Raw genomic sequence first — 26,549 nt, 5'->3', positions numbered from 1 at the left:
TTTGATTGTGCTTGGGTTTTTGCACAATTCCTGTTTTATATATATGTATGTATATGTATGTATATATAAAACAGGAATTGTGCAAAAACCCAAGCACACAGTAGACTGGAGGTTTAACTTGTTTTTCCCCAGTTATGATATAACAGTCCCACTTCTCTGAAGTTGGTATAGGTGACCTTTGTTATCTGCAATCCATTGTTTATGGTTTGAAAATACAGATCAGATTTTATTATTTGCAAAAGGATTGGATAGCTTTAATCTTTGATACATTATTCTATTTGGAAGATTTCTAGAGTATTTTTTTAATGGAGGGATGTATGTAAATGTGCACAAAATACTGGTGGGCTTTTTTCATGAATAAAGTACACTTCTTCAAAGTCTTGTTATGCACAATTCTGTTTTCAATGGCTGTTAGACTGGAATAGAGCTACCACAAATAACAAGGGCTACCTACATTATATTTACATTTTATGGAAAACTCCCTTGATATTAATATTTCTCTTGAAATGCAAATACTGCAAATTTTGCTAGAAAAAGAACAGAAAAAAATCCTTGCTTACCATGGTTTGGATGCTGTTCAGGCTTCCTCATAATTATATTCTCATAATTAACATTAGCTTGATCCCAATTGATTTAAGGTACCTAATCAAGTTACAAAGCGGCTGATCTGGCACTTCACAATTTATAAATTAGAATTTAAAATAGTACTGCGCCTAATTTTTGTAGCTGCAAAGTATTTCAGCAGCTGTTACTTTTCTTGATGAACCAAGAATGAAATGGTTTATCATTAAATTCAGGTACCTAACGTATTTGTATATATTAAAAGCTGATATAAGGGAGAGTGCATATTAAGAAAAAGAAGCAGAATAATTATTTTCCAGCAGTAGTATTAGAGCAATAGATGAGGTAGATTTAAACACACACAAGTGCTTCCTTAACTCATGCCAATAGCTGCCTCAGAAAAATCAAGTTCACTGTCCAAGACTAGCATGGGCAATGTTTTAATTAAGAACTGTAGGTTTGCATATTTAAATTGCTCATATACATATCATTCATAAGTGTGAATGAATACAAAACTATAGCTGGTTTACACTGCAGTTAAGAACTCATCCTTTGTATTTTAACTTAGAGGTAAAACCCATTCTATTTAACTGGTCTTTTTGTCTTATTCAATATATCTTGAGTTGCATCTTTAAATGAGAAAAATCCCTATTCTGGAATTATAGTCTGACTGCTGTTCATTTTGAATTGGTCCCTAAATATCAAAGAACTTTGAAATAATAAGCTGAAAACTAGTGCTTCATAATTGGGCAGACAAATTTAAAAAGCTTCTTACAATATGTACACTGAAGGGTTTGGCTGCACTTGTTCCTCTGGTTTCCACATGCATGTCTTGAGTTTGGAGCTGAAAATGATCAAATTCAACATTTTCTCTTTAATGGCTATCTGCAGGGCCCAGCAAATATTCTTCATAAATAGGATAACAAATTATTCAAAGTACTTTTACTTTATGGATCTTCTTGCCCTTCATTTCTCAAAAAAAATAAATATCTCAGATTCTTTGAAAGAGGCCATTAACCCTTTCCTCCCAAAATGTCCTAGAATAGATATAGGAGGAACCATTCAAGGCACTGATGCTGAAAGAACTGAAGCATGGGGGAATTTTCTTAATATTCCTAAAGGCTACATTAGCAGCTATGTTAACAAATCAATTTCTCATATTCAATGAGAATTTTGAAGGTGTTGAATTCAGTTTGATAATTAAGAACCAACTTCACTTTGCTTCTTTCTCTTTGAAAACTAGGAGTAAATTGGAATATTTTCTACCAAAACACAAACAAGAAACTTGACACTAAAAGTTGATAAACTCCCTCCCTCTCCATCAAGACCATAATTTAACTTTTTGCTATTTTTTTCCTTTTGCTGTATTTCCGGTGCATTCACTAATAATCTCTGATGCCTTCTATACAGTTTTAATATGCAGCCTACATTCTGTACCATGGGAGAATAACTAACTAGTTTATTATTTAATTAGAATGGAAAAATGCAAAACAGTTATCTCCCTCTCCCTCCACAAAAAAAGCAAACCCAGTCTTCTACTTTGGGAAACTTTTCATAGAGCCTTCGTATTTCATAGAGCCTTATAGATGCATAAGGATTTTTAGAAGGGATTGGGGAAACATCAACAAATAAATAAATATAATAGCCAATCTTAAATGCATCCATGGTTAACTTGTAGACTTGATCAACAATAACTTGCTTAGAGGCAGTCTTCCTAAGAAATCTTCAGCTACAGGAAAAGGTACTGACCGAACTGGGTGCCATTCTGGCTGATAAGAGGAATAAAAGATGATATATTATTCTGATAAGAAATGGATGCTGTTCATTTAAAAATATGTGTAAGATGGGAAAAGAAGTGCAGATCAAGCGCTGGTCCCATCCTCTTCAATAACTCGGTTCATGCTGGTGCCATGAGTTATGTGAGTTACTGGATTTCCACTGAGGTCTCTGGTGCTACTGTGACGTGACTGATCATTGAGCCGATGAGAACTGCTATGCCTGGAGTGATCAGTCAATCGGGACATACTGCCATGAGGTAGTCGTTCTTCAATTCCACGATAACTGCAGGGGGTATATCTAATTCATAAAGACTTATCTGTTTTAGTAATACATATGCATTGAAAATATTCCCATTATCCCCCAAGTATATAAATTAGATAAGCAAAACTCAGTTGTACTGCAGTTTAATCCAAACATTTTCATTTGCAGGACTATCAGTTTTCAAAAAATACTTTATCATAGTTTATTACTTGTATGTAATATTGGTTCCACTTTTAAGCATACTTATTTTATATTCACAGAGGGACAAGTTAACCATGGATAATCTGACTATAAGAAACTTACTGGATGGGGCCAAATACTTAGGTCCAGTGGTTGACCTAAATTCAACAGGTTCTGCTGCAACGATCAGCTGGGCTTCAAACAAAGGAAATATAGGACAGGATAGCACGGGGGGGGGGGGAGCGGGGCCAAATGATCGCTGGAACTACCGGTTCGCCCAAACCGATCCATACCAGCTGAATCCCACCCCTGTTTAGGTCACTGCTCTGTATTTTATAATCATCTATTAGATGTGTCATATAAGCCCGTAATAAGAATATAAGGGCAGCAGTCTTTCCTAACTTCTGCTTTCTAACAAAGGAATGCTAATCTTACTCTGAATATATAACACAGATGATAGAGAACTGATGATCAATGATAACTATATTTTCCATGAATTATTTTTCTAGTAATTTTTCTATAATTTTGAAAATAACAATAACTTCCATGTATAGTGATTATTCAAATAAATCTGAATGCCTGCTCAAATAATTCTTTTCTCATCCAGAAAACTGGGAGAATGGGTGTCAGGGAAACCTCATGGGCACAATGTTTCAAAGAATGAGTGTCAATGGGAAATGAGGGTCTGGATTCTCATGGGGACATAACTGACATCTTTCCCCTGCATGCATGCATGCATGAACAAGGAAAATGCTACTTGGAGGAGATAGTCCCTAAAGTACTCTGGAGCCAAGTCATATGGAGCTTTAACAGCCAAACCAGCACTTTGAACTAGACCAGAAGCATAAAACCAACATAGTAGCACTTAACTGCTAGCAGACTGGTCACTGCATTTTGTATCAATTAAAGCTTTTGAATAATTTTCAAAGACTGTCTCATATAAAACATGTTATAATAATCTAATTCTGTGGTGACTAGCACATGACTAACTGTTGTCAGGCAGCTTGGTGCACCAATTTCATCTGAGTGAATATCTTTCTGGTTATGCATTCCACCTATGATAACCAGCTCTTGTAGAAGGGCTATACTACCCATATTTGGAGATGGAACCATCATGCAAACATTTCTGGACAAATACCAACTCTATCTTTGTTTCTATCTTTCTGAAGATAGGGTTAAAATTATTCTTCTGTCTCCATTCTGGGGTACAGTGTAAAGTTTAAAATCATCCGTATATTGAGAAACCAACAGGTGACCTCTTCTAGCAACTTCTTATAGATGTTAAAAAGAAGAGTAGGGAGAGAAGGGCCAAATAGTAAACCATGCTATAGCACATACCAGGTCAACAACCCTCCCCCTGCAATACTGACTGGAGCTACCTACTGTAATAGAATTAATCTTCAACCCTCAGTCCTTAGACAGTCCAATAAGATACCATGATCAGTCTAATAGAACTAAGAGGGCCTCCTTTAAGGTTCCAACAAAGAGTAATCAATGTTCTCTATTATTTGCCTGGGTCTGAGCCTAACTAAAAAGGATCTAAATATCCATTTCCTCTAGGCCCTTTGCAGCCCAAGGAAGAGGTTAAAGACAGGATGATAGTTCACAATATGATTGGGTTGAGAAATTGCTTTTTCAAAATGCATTACTGACAACCATTTCATTAACAGTCCATTCCACCTTTTCTCTACCTGGTTGCCTTTCCGAACTGTAGATTTCAATCTGAAATCCCAGAATTTTCTGCATGAATTATGCTGGAAGACATTCTACTGCTGTATTATTAAATCTGGAATTAGTTCATATTTAATAACCAACTGGGTAGGAGATATCTATCTATCTATCTATCTATCTATCTATCTATCTATCTATCTATCTATCTATCTATCTATCTATCATCTATCTCTATCTTGCACTCTGGAATGGCTATAAAATGCTCTAGACATGATTCTCTCATTAATTAGTTATATATCACTGAATATGAATGGAATTGCTAAGAATTAGAGCATTTGACTTCCTAATTTGCACTGAATTTCTCTAAATGTGGAGATCTTGTAACAGAAGCTCAACCAAATACTGACTTCCTCAAATGGTATGCTTTAAATATGTTTCAGACATACACAACAAACTTACATTACATTAGGAATATACTAGGTTAGGGAAAGACAGCATAAGCCCTAGAAAACAACTTGCTAAATTTTATTTCAATTTAGCTTACAGTAGGTAGAATGAAGAACAATTGCATATCACTGTTAGGAACATTGACATTAGGAACATTGACTCATTTCCTTTGAATTCATACTGCCCTGGCTTTGCTAAGAATTTATACTCTGCTTATGTATTTACAGGATAATATTTTAATTTCTCACCTGCCATCTCGTGACCTGTGCAAGCTGCCATGGTAGCTACTAACTTTGCTATGCACACTGCCTGCTTTGCTTCGTTGGTCATCCATCATAGCCAATTGTGTAGAGGAGGCATGAGTAGAAGTCCCTTGGGTGGAAGTCCCTCTGGATTTGCGAATTATGGGTGTATTTGGATCTCTCAAAAGAGACTGAGCAAAGTCAGGTTCCTGAAGTACTTGTCGGCTCTCATTAACAACCCTGGTAAATATCAATCAGTTTAACACCAAGAGACAAATGGAAGCAGCAGTATATAGAAAAAGCTAAGCAACAATGAGCACTGATTATACTGCATGAATTCAGAAGTACATATTTCTGTTATATCTGTATCATTCAAAATTAAGACAATGCATGGCAGACATGTTGAATATGGTTAAAAATTACCACTACAATTACAAGTTGCATTGTATCATTCCCAGAATATTGCAACCATCAAACATACATAAGCTTGGACACAATTTGGTCATTTCATGTGGCTGCTGTAGATTAGCTGCCATCTAACTAATATAATAAGCTTTGGGGAGGAATGGTATTATGGGGCCTTTAATTCTACTTGACAAATTGGTCCTGGAAAGTAATGCAAACACTAGTTTGCTTTATAACATTATTACTGAGCCAGCATATTGCCCCCAACAATTTGGGTCCTCATTTTGCCAACCTTGGAAGGATGGGAGACTAAGTCAACTTCAAGCCCATTAGGATCAAACTCCAGATTGTGGGCAGAGTTAGCCTGCAATATTGCATTCAGTACTGCAATACTGTGCCACCGTAGTTTTATTGCACATGCTATTAACATTTATAGTTCATAAAATTGCCAAGGAAAGTCACTTTTAGTTTTGGAATGCAATGTCATCAATATATGGCAATCTGACCTGTTCTTTTTACCTATAAATCCAAAATGGATAATTTTGGAACTGAGGATGGAAAACAAGCTGAAAACTCAGGAAATAAAATCAATGGAAAATGTATTTCCTGGACAGAAGGATCCAACTAATGGGGTAAGTTGTATATCTCCTAAAATCAAGTTTATAGTGAGAAGGTGTTTCTGGATTCATTGTTAATTCTGAAAGCACAAGTAGTGGAAGTAAGCAGGTATGACATTTATGGGCTTTGGTTTAACATATCAACTAGAAAAGGCAGATTTGGCTTCTCATATATTTCAACCTTCCCCACCTTCCAAGTATATGGACTTCAACTCACTCTTTTTTCCTGCGCCCATGAAAAAAGCTGGCCCATTCAAAGCAAGTCTTTTTACTTCCAACCCAAAAGACTGATGGGATTCCTACTATGAGGGCCATCAGATATTTCATAAGGAAGAGGATCAAGTCCGGTCGACTCATCTGGGTAACCTGTAAAAAAAAGGCAAGTGTAACAAGTAGGCAAAGGGCTGCACAGATACAATTCCAGGTATTAAATCGTTTAAAAATAATTACTACAGACCCAAGTGTACTCAAAAAAATTTTATTATCCAAAACTGCTTATTGGAAAGTCCTTTTTATCCAAATATAGATAAATCAATTTAAATGTCCCTGTTGTGATTGGGTAATAGGTTCATGTGTCACTACCCAAAGAAAATCCTTGACAATAGCACCATGTACAACATCATCCCTAGAACCCCTGCATGAAAGACATAAGAAAAAGGGTTGCTTTCTTGAAATAGTGTTCCCAACCTTCATTTTTAATTTGTACAATTAATTTAGCAATCATTGCTGGATTGAGAATGGCATTAAATTAGTGGGGAAAGAGACAGTTGTTTATATAGTTCTACAAAAAGGTCTCCATGGATACCTTATTTGCAAGCTTCTCATTTATATGAATTATTTTTGTGCCTGAGCAATATTTGGTATCATTCCTCTTCTTGAAGTAAAGGGAGCTGGACTGCCTGCACGTAGAGATCTGGAGACTTTTTCAAACTTTCAATTTTGTCAACGTTGCCTGAATCACTTATGGTCCCATGACAATGTGGTATTGAAGATATTAGAGAAGGCTATCAAAAAATGGTTAGTCAATGAAGTAACTGTTGACCCTTACTGACATGATGGGATAGAAACTCATATAAAAATGCTGTGCTATAGTTTGACCTTTATTTCTGCAATTGCATAGTGTGTAAGAGACAAACATTCTGTGTAGCCATTAAAAGCTAGGGCTGTTTGTTGGATTTTTGATTTCTCAAATTTCAAATTGCACGTCTTCCTTTAGCCCATCAATAATTTAAATGACATAATAGAACAGACCAGATGGTGAGAGAAAGTGAACAACTATAATCTGAGACTCTTTAAATATTTATGCCTGAAGAATAACTCTATATAAAAAAATATCTTTGGAGTCAAATAGACCATAATTTAGACTGTGATGCTTCTTATCAAGAGAAAAATAATCTGCTAGCCTAGGAAGCTTAATTCTCAATATAAAAAGTAAAGTGCAGGACAAAAATTTACACGAAGCCATGGATGAGATCATCCATCACCATGGATGCAATATCTCATCTGCATGCAATATACCTTTCTGCCCCTGGTGACTTAAAAGACACTGTTGATGTTCTGCCCCAATGCCTGGAAGTTGTGGAGTTGAGGAACAACAGATTTCAGCTGAACCCTGGCAAGACTGAGTGACTCTGGGTATTTGGACTCTTCAGCTCAGGGATTATGCCACCTTTGGACTCTATAGGATTGCACTCAGTCCAAGAATGACATAGAACAATCCAGTCAAATTTCAGTTCTTTATTTCTTTATAACCAACAGCCAGAATCTCACCATATTAAACCTTCACTACTCTTACCCCAACTGACATACCCTGGCAGATTCTAGAGAGTGGCTATCCTAATTCTCTTCTTCTGTCTCCTACCAAGCTTGTACCAAGCTACATAGGCTTGTATGCTTATTGTCTCATCTCTTTCCTTGGAATGTGCTACTTCCTTCCTCAGAAAGCAGACTATTTCATTGTAGTCCATATAACACCTATCCGTCCTGTAGGTACCTTTCTTCTCAGCACTGTCCCAAACAGGCCTGATGTGCAATTTGGGATGAGAAGGGCTTTTGCAAACTTCATGTTGTGTGCCAATTGTGCCTATTGCTAGACCAGTAGGCTCCGCTTACAGTCACTCTGCCCTGATCACCCCTCAAGTGGACTGTTAAAATCTCCTCTACATGGGGCTGCTGTTGGATGCATTCAGAGGATTCAGCTGATGCAGAATGCAGCGGCACAGGCAGTTATGTCTGCCCCTTAGAACAGCGTGTTACACCCTTGCTCTTTGAGTGGCATTAGTTGCCAGTTTACTTCTGGGTTCAATTCAAGGTGCTGTTTTTGATCTTTAAAGACTATCATGGCATGGGGCTGAGTTATTTGAGGGACCACTTTCTCTGTTATATCTGCCCATTTCATCTGGTCCACAGAACAGATATATGCTATGGAAACCCATCTGTGAAAGAGTTTCATCTGGCAGGACCCAAGAGACATGCCTTTTTTTGCCATGGCACCCACTCTATAAAACATCACCCCCCACATAAGGTGAGACCCACCCCATTATCTTATTGTTAATAATACTATTGGCATCTTTTAATGGCAGTTTTTAACATTTTGATTGTTATTGTTTTTATTGAAAGCTGTCTATTGTCACTTCATTGTGAGATGGATGATTATATAAATGTCATAAATTTTAAAAAAAACCCTCAGGGTTGTCATTTATCTATGTGCTGTTCCGCATAGTTAAAAAGAGTATGCCTAAGAACCACCACCGATCTAGTGATGGGAAACATAAAATAGCCAACACATTTCAAGCAAGACAGATACTGGGTTTCTAAGCATTATCCTAAGCCATAGTGTGGTTTGTTTGGTTTTGGCCAAGAGTTCTAGCCCACCTTAGGCATGAAAATCAGCTGGGTGATGGGCCAATCACTCTCCTTCAGCCCAACACACTTCACAGGGTTATTGTGTAGAAAATAAAAGAAGGAGCTGCCTTGAGTTACTTATAAAAATAAAGGAGGAATATTAAATAAATAGACAAACAAGCAAACAAACAAAACAATGTGTCTTTAAGTTTAAGTATTAAGTTAATATTTGAGGGACTGCCACAGAGAGGAAAGGGTCAAGGTATTTTCCTGAAGCACCTGAAGGCCAGATGAGGAATAATAGATGGAATTGATCAAAGAGATTCAACCTAGAAATAAAGAGAAATTTTTTGACAGTGAGAACAATCAACTAATGGAACAGCTTGCTTTCAGAAGCTGTGGGAGCTTCATCATTGGAGGCTTTCAAAAAGAGATTGGACTGTCTGTCATTTGTCAGAAATGGTGTATGGTCTCCTGCTACAAGGTCCCTTCCAACTCTGTTAATCTGTAATCAGTTGTTTCCAACTGCTACTAGTAGCAACCTCAAAGATAGATTACTATTGCTTGAATGTAATTTCTTTGGATAGTATCAAAACTATTTTTGAAACATTTTTTCCTCAAATTCCAACCACAAAAGACTACAGCATCATGATATTCAATTTATTACATTGGAATACCAAACTAGAAGAGGAGGTTGACATGTTTTATGCTCAAGATTCATGTAAAATTGATAGAACATGCAAGTAAAATATGCTGTTTATGGTTGGAGACTAGAATGCCAAAATTGGAAATCTATCACACATGACCTTTTTTTCAACTATGACCTCGTGAGATACATACAAAAGAAAGCACTATTATTCCAGAATCTTATTCGCCATCTCATAACAGCAGTTTATCAGCTTACAAGAAAAAGGGATTTAATAGGAAAGTAGTTGTAATTCATTCCTTTTGAATGAGCTCTATTCAAGATACTGTAATAAAGATTGCTTCTGTTCAGTTAACCATCCTCTCCATTCCATACTGGTGTGTAATTCCCTCATCCACCTAATAGTCCTTTGGCATGTTCAGTGTATTCTTCTGATCATTTTTCATGTTTGGCAAGTGCTTAGATGTGTATCTTTACATTGTAAACCTACAAAAAATACTGTATGCAATTCTATATGGATATGCTTAGTGTCTAGTGTATTTAAATTGTTTTAATGTCCCCATTTCTTAACTGAAGTCCTTTTTATTTCAGGGAATTTAAAGTAATAGAATATTTTTTAAAAACTACCAAATGATTCTATTTTCTCTGAAGATCACACCTTCTAAAAATTCACATTCATGTTCACATTCTCAATTTCAGTTTTCAGTTTTTCTTCTGAGTCATATTTCTAGCCATCTAATTATGCCAGGTAGTATGCTTTTACTTGACGAATATATTGCAGGAGACTGGTACCAAAGTTACAGAAAACACAGTATGCTTTCTGCCTTGACATAAAAGGAATTGACCATCAGGTAATGATTTAAGAGATAGGCTCACTTACCTGATAAGGGCAAGGTATGTGATATTCCTTGCACCTTTCTTGAATCCATGTTGTCTCCCACACACTTCGGTAAGCTTGCTCATAAAAATAGCAGCCAATGACAACCAAGAGTGGCACAAGATACAGTACACTGAAGACGCCAATCCGAATCATAAATTTCACCAACTTGTCCTGGTTTTCCTTCTCTAAGGGAATTTCAATACGAACCCGATTTAAAGAAATGATGCCAGCAAGTAGCAAAGAAACTCCAACCATCACATACAGGCAGAGAGGAGCAAGAACAAAGTATCTCAAGGCATCTACATCATAAAGGCCAACAAAACATACGCCACTGATGTTATCACCTTCTATTTTATTCATAGCTAGGAGAATGATGGTAAGGGTTCCAGGGATGCCCCATGCACTAGCATGGAAGAGGAGGGCTTTCTTCTCAATGGCTTCACTACCCCATTTTGGGACAGCTGCCAAAAACCAAGTGATGGTAAGAATCACCCACCAAACGCTCCCAGCCATGGTGAAGAAATACAGTACCATGAAAAGCATGGTGCATGCTTTATTGTGAGAGCCCTGTGTCACTGTGGAAGCCTTGTAAGTGGCAGGGCCGGAGGCATTGCAGGCAACCCGGTCCTCTAGCAAAAAGCCAATGAAGAAAATGAGGGACACCATCATGTAACAAACAGCATAGAAGATTATGGGTCTTTCTGGATAGCGAAATCTTGTAACATCAATCAGGAAAGTCAAGAAAGTGAACAAGGTAGCAGAAAGGCAGACAATGGAGATCACACCAATGAAGTATCGTGCGAAAGAAAGTTCTTCTTGTCTAAAGTACATATTTGGACAAGGAGGGGAACAGTCCCGTACCCGCAGGAATGTGTAGCCCAGATCAGGGTCTATTTTCAGTTCTCGAGGGCACCAAAAACCATAGTCTCTTTGCACTTCCACTGCTGCTTTTTCTGTTGGTTCCCCAACTACATTGAGGTCAATGGGACGAGGGTAAGGCTCATCACAGTCTGGGAACCTAGAACAGCAAGACCAAAGGACTTGTAATGATTTTAAATATAAGCAAACATTTCTGCCTGTTCTGGTTCTTTAAAAAGAATTGATTTGAAGGAATAGTCTAAGAGAAAATTAAATTAAATTATAGGATTCTATGGATAGAAATCAAATTCTTATACAAATTTTAGTTTAATAAATTTCATATATCCAACTATCAGTACCAGCTGCTGTTCAGAGGCTCATTGCTGAAGATTTGCCTGATTTCATATTAAATATGATATTTAGTCAACTGCTTTTATTCGGTAAATAATCCAAGAGATTTTTGTAGCTAACCAAGAAAAACAACCAACCAACCAACCATCTTAAAACATTTAATGAATAAAAGAAAAAGGCTACTGCTTTGTGTGTATATTTTTGTGGCCAGGTATGGCTTTGGAATTTGCCATGACTATTGCAGTTTTTACTGTCAATTTTAGAGCACAAACGCTTCAAAAACAAATCTGGAGTCCTTGCCTTATACAATCTGCATCACAAGGTCCTTTAGCCAACACATTGTTATTAAAAGTCAGCATAATATATAAAATATCTGAAATATTAATATAGCACTGCTTATCCACTTATATCTAACTAAGATATACTTTTCCTGATTAAGCATATAAATAACACAGATGTATTCCTATTCTTCTGCTCCATTTTTCATTCAGAATTTATTGCATCCTTTTTCAGTTTTATCTTAGTACTTATTCAACATCTTTCAACTCTACTAAATATTCTACCCCATATTTTTTCAGACTTTAATTCTGGAATCTAACAACTGGACTGCAATAGCCTGTAGGTATGATTTCCCTCAGAGATTTGTACTGTGGAAGTTACTTGTTTCTTTTCAATGAAATAAAGGCCAGTGTAATTGGTTTCAAGCTGACTTCTATCTGTCACTTACAAAGCCAGAAACAGCTTCTATGCAAGTGGTACCCCTATGTAGAAGCTGCTTTCAGTTTTAACAAAGGCAAGCTGGCAGTGTCCTCCAAAAGCATTCACCAGAGCTTGTGATAAGTTTTTAAAAGAAACCGTGCTTAGGATGGGCTGTAAAACATGGCAAAGCCATTTTTCTAACTCCATGATTGATTAAAAACTAATGTAAAACTTTTCAAGTATGAAAATATAGATTATACAAAAGAGCAGGGAGCTCAGGACTGGTCTCATCCCCAAGAGGTGTATGACATGTTGTCTGAAAATACAGCTTGAAAAAAACATTATACAGGTGATTTTAATGTAATAGTAATTTTAAGTAATTTTAATAAATACAAATCCTGAGAATTCACTCACCTGTTGCATTCCATGTCTTCTGGCCAAGACACACCAAACATCTCCATGAGCTTTGAACATTCACTATATGCTCGTTGACAAATTCTGCGACATGGGAGGGTAACTCTACCATACTCCATGCAAACGGGAGCATAGAGAGCACATAGGAATGGTCGAAAGTCTCGGGAACAATCAAGGTTTACCATAGGATGAAATGGCTATAAAAAAAAAGTAAAAGTAAGTGGCTCTGGGCCAATATTTCAACAGCCAAATTTTATATTGTGTACTATGTTTTTTCAGAATCCTTACAGTTTTGGGAAAACAGGTAAAATAATATATATATCAGACAAAAAAAAGCAGGAAAGTTCTAAAAAAAAGTTTGAGAACATTAGCTGTTTTTTACTATTTTACTATGCTATTTCTGACTAATATAACTCTATGTAACTTGTGATATAAAACTGAACGAGGCCCATCTGCCAAGAGCATGAAACACCCTCTCCCAAACGATTATACAATAAATTATACAATAGTTATTTACAACTTAATCAATTCCATAATGCCTACTGTTGATCTGCTTCATAATACATAAGTAATATAATAGGCTTTCATGAGATATATTGATAAAGCATACCAACTAGACAAGAAAATGCTACACACTCAGACATTAACCTTTTCTTGTTGGTGTGTGTGTGTGTGTGTGTGTGTGTGTGTGTACTTCTTACATTTTGGGCACTACTGGATTTATACTCCCAAACTATTCAGTGCTGTATATTCAGTCAAAATTACCTCAAATGTTATACCTAAAATATTGAACATTTAAATATTGGACTCTAGGTAGAAAATAATTTTAATATACAAAGGAGTCTACCCTTCTTTGGCAATGTAATATATGTATTAAACCGGAATGCATGTTCAGGTTAAGAATTCTTTAGAAAACAGTCATATATTAAATGTTTAGATAGCGTATTCAGCCCATTATCATATTTTTACGTAGAGAACAGAGAAAAGAGATAGGGAAAAGTAAAAGGAAATTAAGGCAATAATAGTTGAATATTGCTTGAAAAACATATGATTGGCTGCAGACATAGACAAAAAATATTGTACTGATAATGGGGTAGAATATTGACTGAAATGACTAGCAAAAAAAATCTACTTGGTGGTGCTTGAACAAATAATTCCCTCTTAGTTTGGTCGATTCAGAATTTTTGAGGATGTAATAAAATGTATGGTATTTGGAATTATTTGGAGGAAAGGTGCAAATTAGATACGAGACAGCATCTCAATTTCATATTCCAGTATTATTATACAATGTCTAGACATAAGAAGTACTGGAAGACAAGTTGTCAGCACTCCCAATGACAGCCAATATTCCCAGTGAACGTATATTATTAGAGTAATGCAAATTCTGAATAAGCAATTACCTATATGCAGAAAGTCATTTTATCAGTCTCTTATTCCTTCAATACTTTAAATGCAGGATTTAGAAAAAAGATTAAATTAAATGACCAGATTTTAACTTGAAGCCAAAAGCAATATATTATCAACTAAAATTTCAGAAATTATTACAGTACAGAATCCTTACAGAAGCAATATAGGCCGACAAAAGCTTGCAGTTTAATACTGGGAGAGGATCAACAATATGAAATATTAGAAGATAAGGGAGAGAAAAAGAAGGAATGTTTTAATAATACATTTTTTTAGCTTGAAATTAAAAATCATGTGAAGAAAGCATATATATATATAAAGGCATCTAGCAGCAAAAGGTTGTTTCTATAAGAGGGCAAAGGGAGCTTTATTCAAATAGTTTTTCCTCTTTAAATTTTTAATTAGTATGCTCCATTATAATCAGTGTCAAGATAGAGTTTATGTACCTTTTCTGCTTTTTAAATAAAAATGAATTGCATTTTAATAGGATTCTTGCCTATGTTTATATTTATTTTAAACAGATTAGAGGGAATATTCATATTCTGAATTCCAGTAGCATGATAGTCTACTTCCTTTACCCTTCCTCTAAGAGAGTAATTGTCAAAATATCGAGTCCAGAAAATACAACCTCCCACATTTCTTTAGCTCATAATCAATTATATAACGTACAAAATATAAATTCAATTTTCTTATAGATAATTCCTCTTGAATGTATGGTAACTGCTTATGTTTAGACTAGCAAAATTTCTCTCCTCCCTCCTTTCAACTGCACTTGTATATTCTGAACTTCAGTTGGAAGCTTCTTTGTAAAATGAGGAACTAAACATAAACTCAGTTTAACACTTATTTTACTATTGATCATGACATGAACAATTTAATTTCATCCAAATCAAGAAACAGAAAACATAAACAAGTTTATAACTGGAAAAAGTTCTTTTCTACTAACCAATTACTGAACCTTAAAACCTTAAAGTCTTCCTCCTTTATTTACATTCAAATTAATAAGGTTTGCATGTTCTATTCACAATCTGCCCCCTCCTTTCAGTTTTCCATACATATTACCATGGGAACACTACATTCATAGGATTTCAAACCTACCACAGGGCAAGCTTAGTCTGAAGTATGAAAAGGGTAGAGTCAAAGGGTATAATTTGGCTCATGAGAATCAGAACACTAACCTTTGTCACACCACAAAAGGCTGGTAACCATAGGAACAGTTATCAAAGAAAAAGGGTCTTGCTAATATACCCAGAGATATACAGGAGAGGCACCATGAAATAGGCAATTGTGGCAAATACACCCACAAATCATTTTACTCTGATTTATCAGGGAGTTATGCTGGAATAATAATTTGAAAATCCTGCATCTTCATTGAACAGGTCTGCATGCTATGAAATAGCAAAGCTGCCCCTGAAATCTATGGCAACATTTAACACTTAGGTCTGGATAACTACTTTTTTCTGCCATTCCAATAACTCATATGTTTGGGGCTTTAAAGAGATTAATAACTAAGGAAAAATGTAGATGAGGCTTTTATCATAATATTAAAGATTTTCGCTGTGGTTCCAGATAATTTAACAGTGCTCCACTAAAACTCCCACATTTTCACATTTCCATTGTAACAGGGAAAGTTTTGGGATTAGGGACATTCTGGATGCATATGTAAAACTTAAAAGAAAAGCAGTAGAAAAGTATTTCTTCATTTCTTAATTGTTTGCTATTGAAATTCAGCAGCATTATTTCTGAGAATCACAAAATGATTTTTTACAGTGAGCTTGAACTGAAAAAAATATAGTACTTTTGGCGGGTATTTGTGGAGGACTCTGGTGGATTACTTAAAATAGCAGCGCACATTTCTCACGATTTTCAATAAAAGAATTATATTCTTATCCAGTTCTCCTACATTTTGAATTGGGTGTCTGGAAAGCCAGCAGCCCAGGTTCAAGCTCCGAGCAGCACATGATGATGTCAGCTTCCCTCCTCACTTCAGCTCCTGCCAATCTAGCAGTTTGAAAGCATGCAAATGCAAGTAGATGAATAGGTACCACTTTGGTGGGAAGGTAACAGTGTTCTATGACATCATGCTGGCCACTTAACCATGAAAATATCTTCAGACTGCACTGGCTCAATGGCCTTGACACACACCATCTTCTAGAATTGGCAACGACTAGCAAAATACAATCCACGGGGACTTTTTTTTTACATTTTGAATTCATTCTAATACTAAGACATTTAACTCATTGAGTCTAAACAAAGCCAACATTTAAATATAACATTGTTTCAAAATATATATTATTGAAATAAAATCTTCATATTTTATTTACTATCTTCCATTCAGCCTGCTGAGGGAACTGGAAGGTGGAATAACAAAGTATCTCAAGGGCATCGAGTTCAGGAAGCTGATAATAGCATAAGACAAAAAAAAACCATGAGAAATGATTGAGGAGGGAACCAACTGTTCCAGAAACAATAAAAATACCACAAAACTCAAGCAGCAACAGAAGCAAACTATATAACAACTATATAACAGATTAACACACATTCCTAATAAAGGCAATATGCTTAAATCAGAGTTGGGCATTTTATGGTCCATAGGCCACATCCAGCTATCTTTGTCTGGCCCAGTGGCAGGAGGAAGTAGGCCACCGGCAGGCGGAGGGGCAGTGTGGTAGCAGTGGCCCTCCACACAGTCTCAGTTTTCCATGTGGCCCCTTGAGAAAATTAATTGCCCACCCTGGTTTAGATGTAACTTTTTGGAGAGGGGGTAAATTAACAGTTCACAGTACTAACTGCTGATGGACAGCTCCTAGCCTGTTTATACAAACTGGATAGCTCAAATGGATTAATACAAATGCAGCCCTAATGTTTTATATAAAGAAATCACAAAGCATCTTATCTTTCAAAAAGCAATGAGATGCTTTTTACAGCCTCAAACAATCATTAAAAGTTAAAGTTCACAAAGCTATAAAAATGGACAAGATGGAAAATAAACTGCAACCCTTTCAACATATGTAAATGTTTAGCAGTCAAAGCTTAAGGAATTTGATTTAAAAAGTTTCAAATAAATCTGAACCTTTGGGGGGGAAATCTATCTAAATTGCAAGACATAACAAGCAATCAAATTTCAATCTGTACTGGAATAATATATGTGGATTGCTTTGGATTCAAAATATACATTTGATCAATACTTCAATAAAAAGTAAAAAAGCTGCTTCAGAATAAATGAGGGTATACATTCCATACCTATCAGTACCTCCTTAGCAGGGCTACATCTTTTTTCTGAGCCTGCAGAAAACACAAGCCCAGGAGAAAATGCAAAAGAATTAAAGGGATACTGATATGGGGTTGACAAAGTTCTTTAAAGGGAGTGTGGATAGTACCGTACCATTTTAACATCAGGCAATACTGAATGGTTGATATGAAACGACAATGCTATTGTGCCAAATCCTAGTACTTTCCTCTTGTAAAATCTCAAATTTCATAATGGCACTTCATTTTTAAGATGGATTAAAATTTTTGTATTACAAATAAGAGACTAAGCATGGAAGGAGAATACATATTTTTCAGGCACATTCCCCCCAAAGTTTCTATACTGCAAAGTTCAAAAAAAAAATCCATATCTTAGAAGAGTAGATGATAATATATTCTTTCAGAATGTTGAATGAGCAGTTTACCAAAAGTAAATAAAGTTGGTTCAAGATCCACGGTTATTGCACTAATCCATGACAGCCACTTTTACCCACATTATATATTTTCATTTTAAAGAATTATCATAATTCATAATATAAAAAGCAATTTAATATAATAATAAAAACCTCTGGATCCAGAGAACCTATAATCTTATGTGATGATCCTTCATGAAGGTTTCATTCTTTGCAAATACCCCCAAATACCAAAAAAGTAGTAATTACATTTAATTGTTCTATGTTAATAATTCTGAACAACTGTGAAGATCTTGATTTATATTTTGAATGTAAATACTTACTTCCATTGCTAGAGCTGCTGTTTGTTGATCATAATGATTCAAAAGGTTAGGCATAAATGTGGTATTGTATGGAAGATCTTGGCACATCCTCAGGATTATGGGTTCACAAGAGAATAGGCTGTGGCCACCACTGCATCTTGCTAGAACTGCCAAAAGCCAAAGATAATGGATCATCCAAATTACAGCCATTCTTCTGCAACAGTCATGAGGGTCTCCAAATTATTTATCAGTCATTGCTGGATATTTCAACTTTTTATCTTAAAGTTCTTCAGAGACTGAATAACTCTTCACACTAATAGATTTTAGCATAGTCCAGTAGAATACTTTTATTTCCAAAACACTAATAAAATACTTTGTCTTGTTTTTTTCTTCTATACCACCATACAAGTTGTACTGTATCATCATAACTTATTGACTAACCGCATTCCCAAACAGACTCCATGTTCACAGCCTTTTTTCTTCTATCAAATAATCTAAGAATAAGAACATAAATACCTTATTAAAATTCAAAGTAATACTGTACATAGATTAAAAAGACATAGGCTCAAGTTCTGACCATGGAGCACACAGAATGGCTTTGGCGCATTCTTTTGTAGCTTAATCTATGTCAACCCTGAAGCTGACCTGACTGAAGCCATTTTGCCACTTCAGTGTTGCCACATTGGAGCTGATGGATAGCGAGAGGGGAATAGAGATAGCTGGGGTTTTGTAGCCAAAACAAAATACTTTGTCTTGAGAACCAAGGACATTCTCACATCTGCCCAGAGAGAGAGGAGAGATGTTACCTGGCAACCAGATGTCACCTTGATTGGACCATGTGACTGCTCTTGACGCTCAAGGAGCTGAGTCAAAAAGCTGGGGGCCCAGCAGCAGGGGCTGGCTTTTATACTTTGGCAGACTCAGCTCAATGATGTCAGAGGGAGGAGTCTTACCCATTCCTGGACTCTCATAGCAGCGTGGAGAAGAGCCACTTGTGTGTCTAACTGGTTAAGGTACTAGGTTAGAAGTAAGAGATTTCAACTTCTGCCTTAGCCATGAAAGCCAGATGAATGACCTTGGATTTGTCTCTCTCTTTCAACCCAACCCACCTCACAGTGTTGTTTTTGTGGGGAAAATAGGATGTGATCAGTATGTTTGCCACATTGAGTTATTTGTAAAAATAATGAAGGTAGGATACAATAAATAAATAGAGGTTCCTGTGTACGCTACCATAAACTTCTAAATAAATAGGAGATAGAAATGCAATAAATAAAATACTTCATTGCTTATTAGATGTATGCCAAATATATGAAAGATGCATTACTTGCAACAGTACAATATCTCTAACACTATCAAACATTTGTCTATTCAAGGTTTTGGGGAAGCACTCAATAAAAATACCAAATCCAGTCTAAACATTGGGTTGACTATGAGACCAATAATAAATAAAATCCCCTCCAAAGGAATAGTACTTCATTACAGTGGAAGGGCTTGGTGCTTTAGTGATGTCAAGGACTATGCTGAACAGGTGCAACCATATCAGCTGAAGAACCAGACTAAATCTGTTCCAAAATTCCCCATTCAATGCTGTGAGAATACATAATTTGAATTTCATGCTGGATCAACTGTTGTCCAGATTAGCAAAACTCACATTGGATGCTATGGCTTCTAGATATTCATTGACAAGTGAGATATAAGGTTCAATTCCCCATGCTAGGCAACTAGGTGTGAAGCTGACAGACTACTGAAAGGCAATCAAAAACAAAGAATTTGGTCAAAGGAATAAAACTAGTCAATTATGGAATGTTTCTACCAATTGGAACAATTAAAATATAGATTTCAAAAGTGAATGTACCAGTTTTGGAGAAAAAAAACATTTTCATTTAGTAATTAATAATAGTTTATGGACCCAAAATGTGTAATTCTGAAACACAAATTCTTTATCAATACTGAACTGGAAGCAATTGAAAAATGAATTCAATTTATTCAGAACTATGAATAATACCAATTTGCAGAGTGAGCAACATACAGTAGAAAGTAAAGAGGCTATTGATTTCAATGAAGAACAAGGAAAAAAAACTGCTAAAGTGCTAAAGAAGTGCAAATACTATCAGCTAATCAAGACCTAGTTGAGAATTCAAAGACCAAATGAAAGAAGCCAAAAGAATATTTTTGGCAAAATTGAATCAATTTAACTTTGAAGACTTTGGCTGAAACAATAAAAATATTAATGAAGCTGTTTAAATTATGACCCAAATGAACCAGCTGATATATGCTAGTATATCTAATGTAAACACAGAAGAATGGAGGCTTAAATATGAAGCAATAATTAAGAAAAGAAAAGCTAAATGGAAAATGCACTTAAATCTGGATAAAGAAAATGTGCATAGCTTTGAACAATTTGAAAACTTTAAGACAAGGAAAGTAGAAAACAGCTAGTCCTTGACTTATAATTATCACTTACCCAGCAAATACCATCTCTGACTGGAGATTTTACAGTATCCTTTCCCTGTCATGCCCACCAAGCCACGCCCTCAGAACCGGTAGTAAAAAACTGAATCCCAACACTGGTCGTTCCCCTCCATAGTCACATGACTGTAACTTAGGGTGCTCCTCAAGTGAACACCATTTACAGCCCTTTGCAGCATTCCATGGTCATGTAACCAAGTTTTATTATGAGTCTGCCAAAAAACAACATTTACTTCTGCTTTTGGCAAACCGCATCCATAACAAACCATTGGTTTGCTTAACTACAGCAGCATTCACCTAACAACAACATTGCTTAACAAATGCAATGATTTGCTTAAGGACCACAGAAAAAAGGTCATAAAATTGGATTGGTCATATGACTGACCCACTTTATGACCATCAGAAGTTATGACAGTGGTGGGCAGATTCCATTATGGTCATAACTCAAGGACTATCTGTAATAAGAAAAGCAAAACTACTGTTTGTATGAAATACAACCTGGAGAGTAAAGAAATTGCAGAGGCTATAGAATAACTGAAACAGAGCCTATTGCAGAGAAGATCAAACAATATGCCAATTGAATAATTCAATCCCAGCAAAATTTGTAGGTTAGAACAAATCAGCATGAATTCTACAAAACATGACCAAGATACCTTTATATAATCAAATACCATATTCTCATCATTTAGTCCAGGGGTGGGATTCAACCGGTGTTACTACTGGTTCGGTGACTATGTTTTGTGTGTGTAAAAAAACTTTAAGCTGTGTCTCCCAGACAGCTAAAAAGCGCTGCGTGTGGGTGCGCAGCATTTGAAAAGCCTCTTTTTTCCTGCTTTTTCAACCTCAGCAGTGCCGCGCAAAGCATCTGAGGTTGAAAAAGCAGGAAATAAAGGACAGGTAAGAGCCTGGGCAGGTGGGTGGGCCAAACAGCAGCAAACATAGAACTGGTTTGGTGTCTGCTGCTTTTCAGAACTACCGGTTCTTTAGAACCATGCAGAACCTGTAGCATCCCACCCTGATTTAGTTATGTTTCATGTTTCCTTGTCTGTAGATTAATCTGTGGATTATCCACACATAGTAACAATTTCCTCCTTCGAAAGCAAATCTAAAAGTGGAAGAAACACAATGAAAGTACTAAACATAGAATTCTGAAGACAGGAAAAACATGAAACATAATTAAATTATAAGAATGTATTATTTGTTTTTATGAAACTATCTTTATCATATGGCATTAAATGCCATAATTTAATATGTGATACAATACTTACCTGTCCTGAATTCCTCATAATTCAGCTTTATTATAGGAATCCTAATACACAGAGAGAGAATACTTTCTGCAAATTCTGCACTATTGGATATGTGAGATTTTAAATGAAAAACTGCTTAAGAAGCAAAGGATACTTTTCTTTTTGAGCCTCACTGCATTTTCAAAAACTATTTAGTAAGTCACTACAGGAAACCAGATGCCAGATTAAACGTTAGTTCTTATATCTGCATTTTTCTTACATAACTTTGGATATAGGATGATGTACTATGGTAATTTTGTTTATCATGGTTAACAGTTTTTTTTTCATTTAAGATAAAGCAAATAAGAGTTTATAAAATGATATGGCAAAAATATAGTTATTTACTATACCTGGCAGAAAAACTAGGATTTGAGAGTAGGATGTGCAGTACCTTAATTAGATAGATAGATAGATAGATAGATAGATAGATAGATGTTTTCCACTACTGGTAATAATTTACCATTAAAGCAAGAAGTTTATTTCAGATTCACTGAAATAAGAGAATCTTTTCTCTTTAATATATTTTGGTAGTAAACTAAGACATCTTTTTTTCAGAGAAATACATTGGGCCTTGCAGATAATTAAAATTAATGATCATCCAAAAAATAATTTATTAGTAGAAGGTTCAGGACATAGAACCTCTATATTAATTTCTAATTTTCTTATTTTATAACTTTCATACCTAATCAGATAAAAATGAATATTTAAAAAACTATAATGCTTTAATTATAGCAATAAAAACCAATGATTAAGTTCAGGTGAGATTCATGTTCAAACATACTTAGTACTGTTTAAACAGAAAATTAGTATTAGTAAAGGTATGTATGGTGAAGGATTATTACGCCAGTTTAGAATGTTGTTCTGTTATTAAATACTTATTGGCAAGGTTAGATAGTCTTTCCTTTTTTTTAGGAATCCTTATATCTAAGATGACTTGTATTGGACTTCTCTTTAAACAGAGACTCTGTTACATAAAGGAATTATCTGTAAAGAACAACACATTTTTACTAATACAGTTATAAAAATTTAAGAATGACAAATATCCTCTCATAATGGTTTTAGCATTTTTCAGACTGCAGATAAGGAATGGAATCTATGATTAGAACCTCATTTCCTATAGTCAGCCTGATATGGTAATATAATAATTCACATATGATGCAAAAAGGGATTATTTAATCTACTCTTTTATGACTCAGAGAAGCCAAGAATGTTCTTATTTCCAACATTTCTTCACAGAAAATGGTATTTAAGAGCAAAATGAATCTGGAATAGCAGGTAATATTTACCATTATGGCCACTAGCCATTAATAACAAGCATAATATAAAGTTTTATATATAGGTAAAAACTGTTGTATTATTTTTTGTGAATGTATTCAAGATAATGTACCAATCTGCCTTCTACCAATCACAGAAACATCCAAGAAATCATAGTTAACAAAAGAGGAAGGTAACTTTAGTCTTCACTTTCTAGTTGCATTTACTTTTACCATTCCATTCAAAACTCAGTTTTACTTATGAAGGTTCTTTACTCCAAAGGAAATAATTTCTGCCTAGAAAACAGATCTAGCTTAAAAAGATGGCAGTTGGCGCACTCAAACAAATCTGTATCAACTGTATAACAGTATGCTGAGTCTTAATCTCAGTAAATAAAAGAGGCAGATGCAAATTTTAATCTGCTGTTAAAACTTCTTTATTTTCTAAACATATTTAATATAAGGTATTTAGGCCACAAATGTTAAGAATAAAATTTCTGTAATTTGCTATTATTTAATTCATTTTTCTGTAACAAAGCTGCTTTTGTTATGTATGGCCACTTTAAAAATTATTTCAGTGGCAATTTAAATGTGAAAAAGCAATTCAGTGACAAGCAGGAAAGAGAAATCATATTCCTTAATTGTCAAACTAAGGGGGATAGAATCAGGATCATATGAAGTGTTAGTACTGCTTTAAAAAGCTTTGGTAAGACCATACATGGAATATTGAGTCCAATTTTGATCACCATATTACCAAAAAGATATTCAAACTCTAAAAAGAGTGCAGAGAAGAGCAACAAAGATGATTCAGGGACTGGAGATAATACACATGAAGAACAGTTGCAGGAACTGGGCATGTCTAGTCTAGTTAAAAGAAGAACTAGGGCTGACATGATAACAGTCTTTCAATATGTAAGAGTTACAAAAAAGAGTGTCAACCTATTCTCCAAAGCACCTGAAGGCAGGACAACAATGGATGAAAACTTATCAAGGAGAAATTTAGAACTAAGGAGAAATTTTCCCAGGTTGAGAAGAGTTAATCAGGGGAACAGTTTGCCTCCAGAAGTTGTGAGTGCTCCATCATTGGAGGTTTTTAAGAAGAGATTGGGTAGCCGTTTGTCTGAAACAGTATAGGATTCCTTGCTTGACCAGGGGATTGAACTAGAAGACCCTTCCAACTCTGTTTATTCAGGTTTGCTCTATTCTTATGGCTACTATCTTGTTTCTAAAAGAAAGCAGAAGCACAAAATAAAGCATAATCTCTTAAAGCACTAAAACAATAGTTAAATGGTTCCCATATCGTGGTCCTGTCAAATAATCAGTGGTTTGCAGAAGTCTACCAGATTGTTAACTACAGCTTTCCACCATCCTCAGTGCTAGTCAAGAGCCTAAACCAATGTCTGCTAACCATCTCAGTACCTACCTCCTAGATTCTTTGCAAGTTCAGCATGTTCATGAAAATGAATCAGTGGCTGAAAAAAGGTTTACTGAAGTTTACAGGTGATAAAAGTAGCAATACAAACAGCAGAATTCACAAAACTGACAACAGCAAATAGATCTCGAGTTACTGACTGTGGATGCTGACTGCAACTGTGATCTCACATAATAAAAAAATGTGAATAGAAATACATAGATCATTATCTTAATAAAGGATATAGAGTAAAGATCAACTTATCCCTACCATCTTAGTACTCAAGAGATTTCTACAGAAGATCATTCCATTATGTTTGTGCTAAAAATTAATATTATGGCTAATATTATATACAAAATCTAAAAGTGAAAAGGCAAACTTAATTTGGGGATTTTTTTGGTTGAAAATTTAGCTTAAAATAGCTTTTAAACAGGGAGAACAGGGAAGCATATACAAATGTAACTATAATACTATAATATTATTAATCAAAATATTGGTCTTCATTCTGCAGATGAAATTAGAGAAGGTGTTTGTTTAATTAGGAATCTATTTCCAAATATTTATTTAACTGCCAAAAGTTTACAAAGTAGTGATTTGGGAACCTTTTATTGCATCATTGGAATAAAAATAATAATTCACATTAAATAATCTTTGCTTAGAGGGTTCTCCTACAATATCTTCCAAAGGATTATTTCATAAACTAAAAAAAGGAATTCACTCTCTGCTATTATGTACTGAAATGGAAAACTTTCCCATACATGTTCCTTAGTACTCAATCAATGCCTTGTAGGGCAGTCGGTAAAATTTAACTCACAATTTTCTCCTTCTGCATGAAAACACTAATCTATCTCATTTTCTTTGCATATTTAATATTTTAGTTTTCCTATGAAGCATACACTTGCTTCTATCATTACTGGGGAGAAATTAAAGCAGTACAAAAGTGATTATGTAAAATATATTTGCTGCTAGAATTATGATGGGGACAATGAAGGAAGCATCTCTGCAGTGTTAAGATATCATAAGAATAGGCAAATTGTTTTGTGGGATCAGAGGATCCTCTCTACAATTTCTTTTCCAGCACCAGTAAGACTGAAAGGCAATTCAGAGAAAAGGTTTCTTCAGGTATTCCCCAGCTATTGTTTTTCTTTGTGCACTACTGATAATTTGGAATATCAATTTCTCAATGGAAAGTTATTTTCCACCTGAAAAGGTTATTCTAAATCAACTCTGACCCAGGATTACTTCTAGCTGCTGCAAAACACATCCTTGGTGAAAATAATTCTGCACATTCCTCCTTATATATGCAAGGCAAGATAGTAAATCAAAAAGAATTGTGTTTTCTTTAATTGCTTCCCCCTCACACACACCCAGAATGAGGTTCTCTGTACAGGCAAGCTCAGTTACATTAAAATATTTGACCTTTAATTAAATATCACTTTAAAAATCTTATTTCACACATTTGGTGGGGGTTTTTTTTGACAGCCACTTTGGTGGCCTAGGTTCAGTCAGATGTAAAAAGCTTTAAGAAAATTATTGGTCACATAAGCAATAACGATTATTTCATGATGTATGTAACTGCTCCCTCATATGGGGGGTGGTGGTGGTGGTGGAAATGACTGGGGAAAACAAAGACTGAAAGTCTCCATTAATCCTCCCATCTGCAAAGATAGAGCATAATCAGGTATGTATTCCATTTGTCTCGTCTTTCAGTGCCAAGCCCACTTTGACCTGAAGATATGAGAGAATATGGGAGAGACAGAGAAGGGGCAGAGAAAGAGGGAGATACCTGCAGCCCTTTTAACTCCAACCCCCTCGGCCGCGCAAGGAGAGGCTGAGATCGCGTTTTTATTGTCCTAAGGAGCGAGCAAGAGAAGGCATCCCGCCCTTGGTTGCCGAGACGGAGGATG

The 26,549-nt window shown here is 35.5% G+C and overlaps 1 protein-coding gene across 3 annotated transcripts in view; it reads right to left on the bottom strand.

The window, feature by feature from the left end:
* FZD3 (frizzled class receptor 3) overlaps nt 1-26,549 on the bottom strand; it is a 29,668-nt gene that overhangs the window by 2,615 nt on the left and 504 nt on the right. Inside the window, exons 2-8 of one of the 3 annotated variants that reach the window (XR_015742835.1) lie at nt 18,245-18,717; nt 12,856-13,052; nt 10,534-11,551; nt 6,381-6,529; nt 5,148-5,381; nt 802-2,637; nt 55-642 (exon numbers count right to left, since the gene is read on the bottom strand). Coding sequence is in view for 1 of the 3 variants with exons in the window: in XM_026715942.2 (XP_026571727.1) it covers nt 2,424-2,637; nt 5,148-5,381; nt 6,381-6,529; nt 10,534-11,551; nt 12,856-13,052; nt 18,245-18,433 (2,001 nt within the window). In the remaining 2 variants the exon portion in view is untranslated. Of the gene's footprint in view, nt 1-54; nt 2,638-5,147; nt 5,382-6,380; nt 6,530-10,533; nt 11,552-12,855; nt 13,053-18,244; nt 18,718-26,549 lie in introns of those variants that run through there. The other 2 variants (XR_015742834.1, XM_026715942.2) reach the window with 2 other exon arrangements.

This window comes from Pseudonaja textilis, chromosome 1, assembly GCF_049901715.1.
Source record: "Pseudonaja textilis isolate UNSWEBS1 chromosome 1, rPseTex1.2, whole genome shotgun sequence".
In the NCBI taxonomy this organism is placed as follows: Eukaryota; Metazoa; Chordata; class Lepidosauria; order Squamata; family Elapidae; genus Pseudonaja; species Pseudonaja textilis.
Note: the sequence above shows the minus strand (reverse complement) of the source record. Positions and strands in the feature narration are given on the sequence as shown.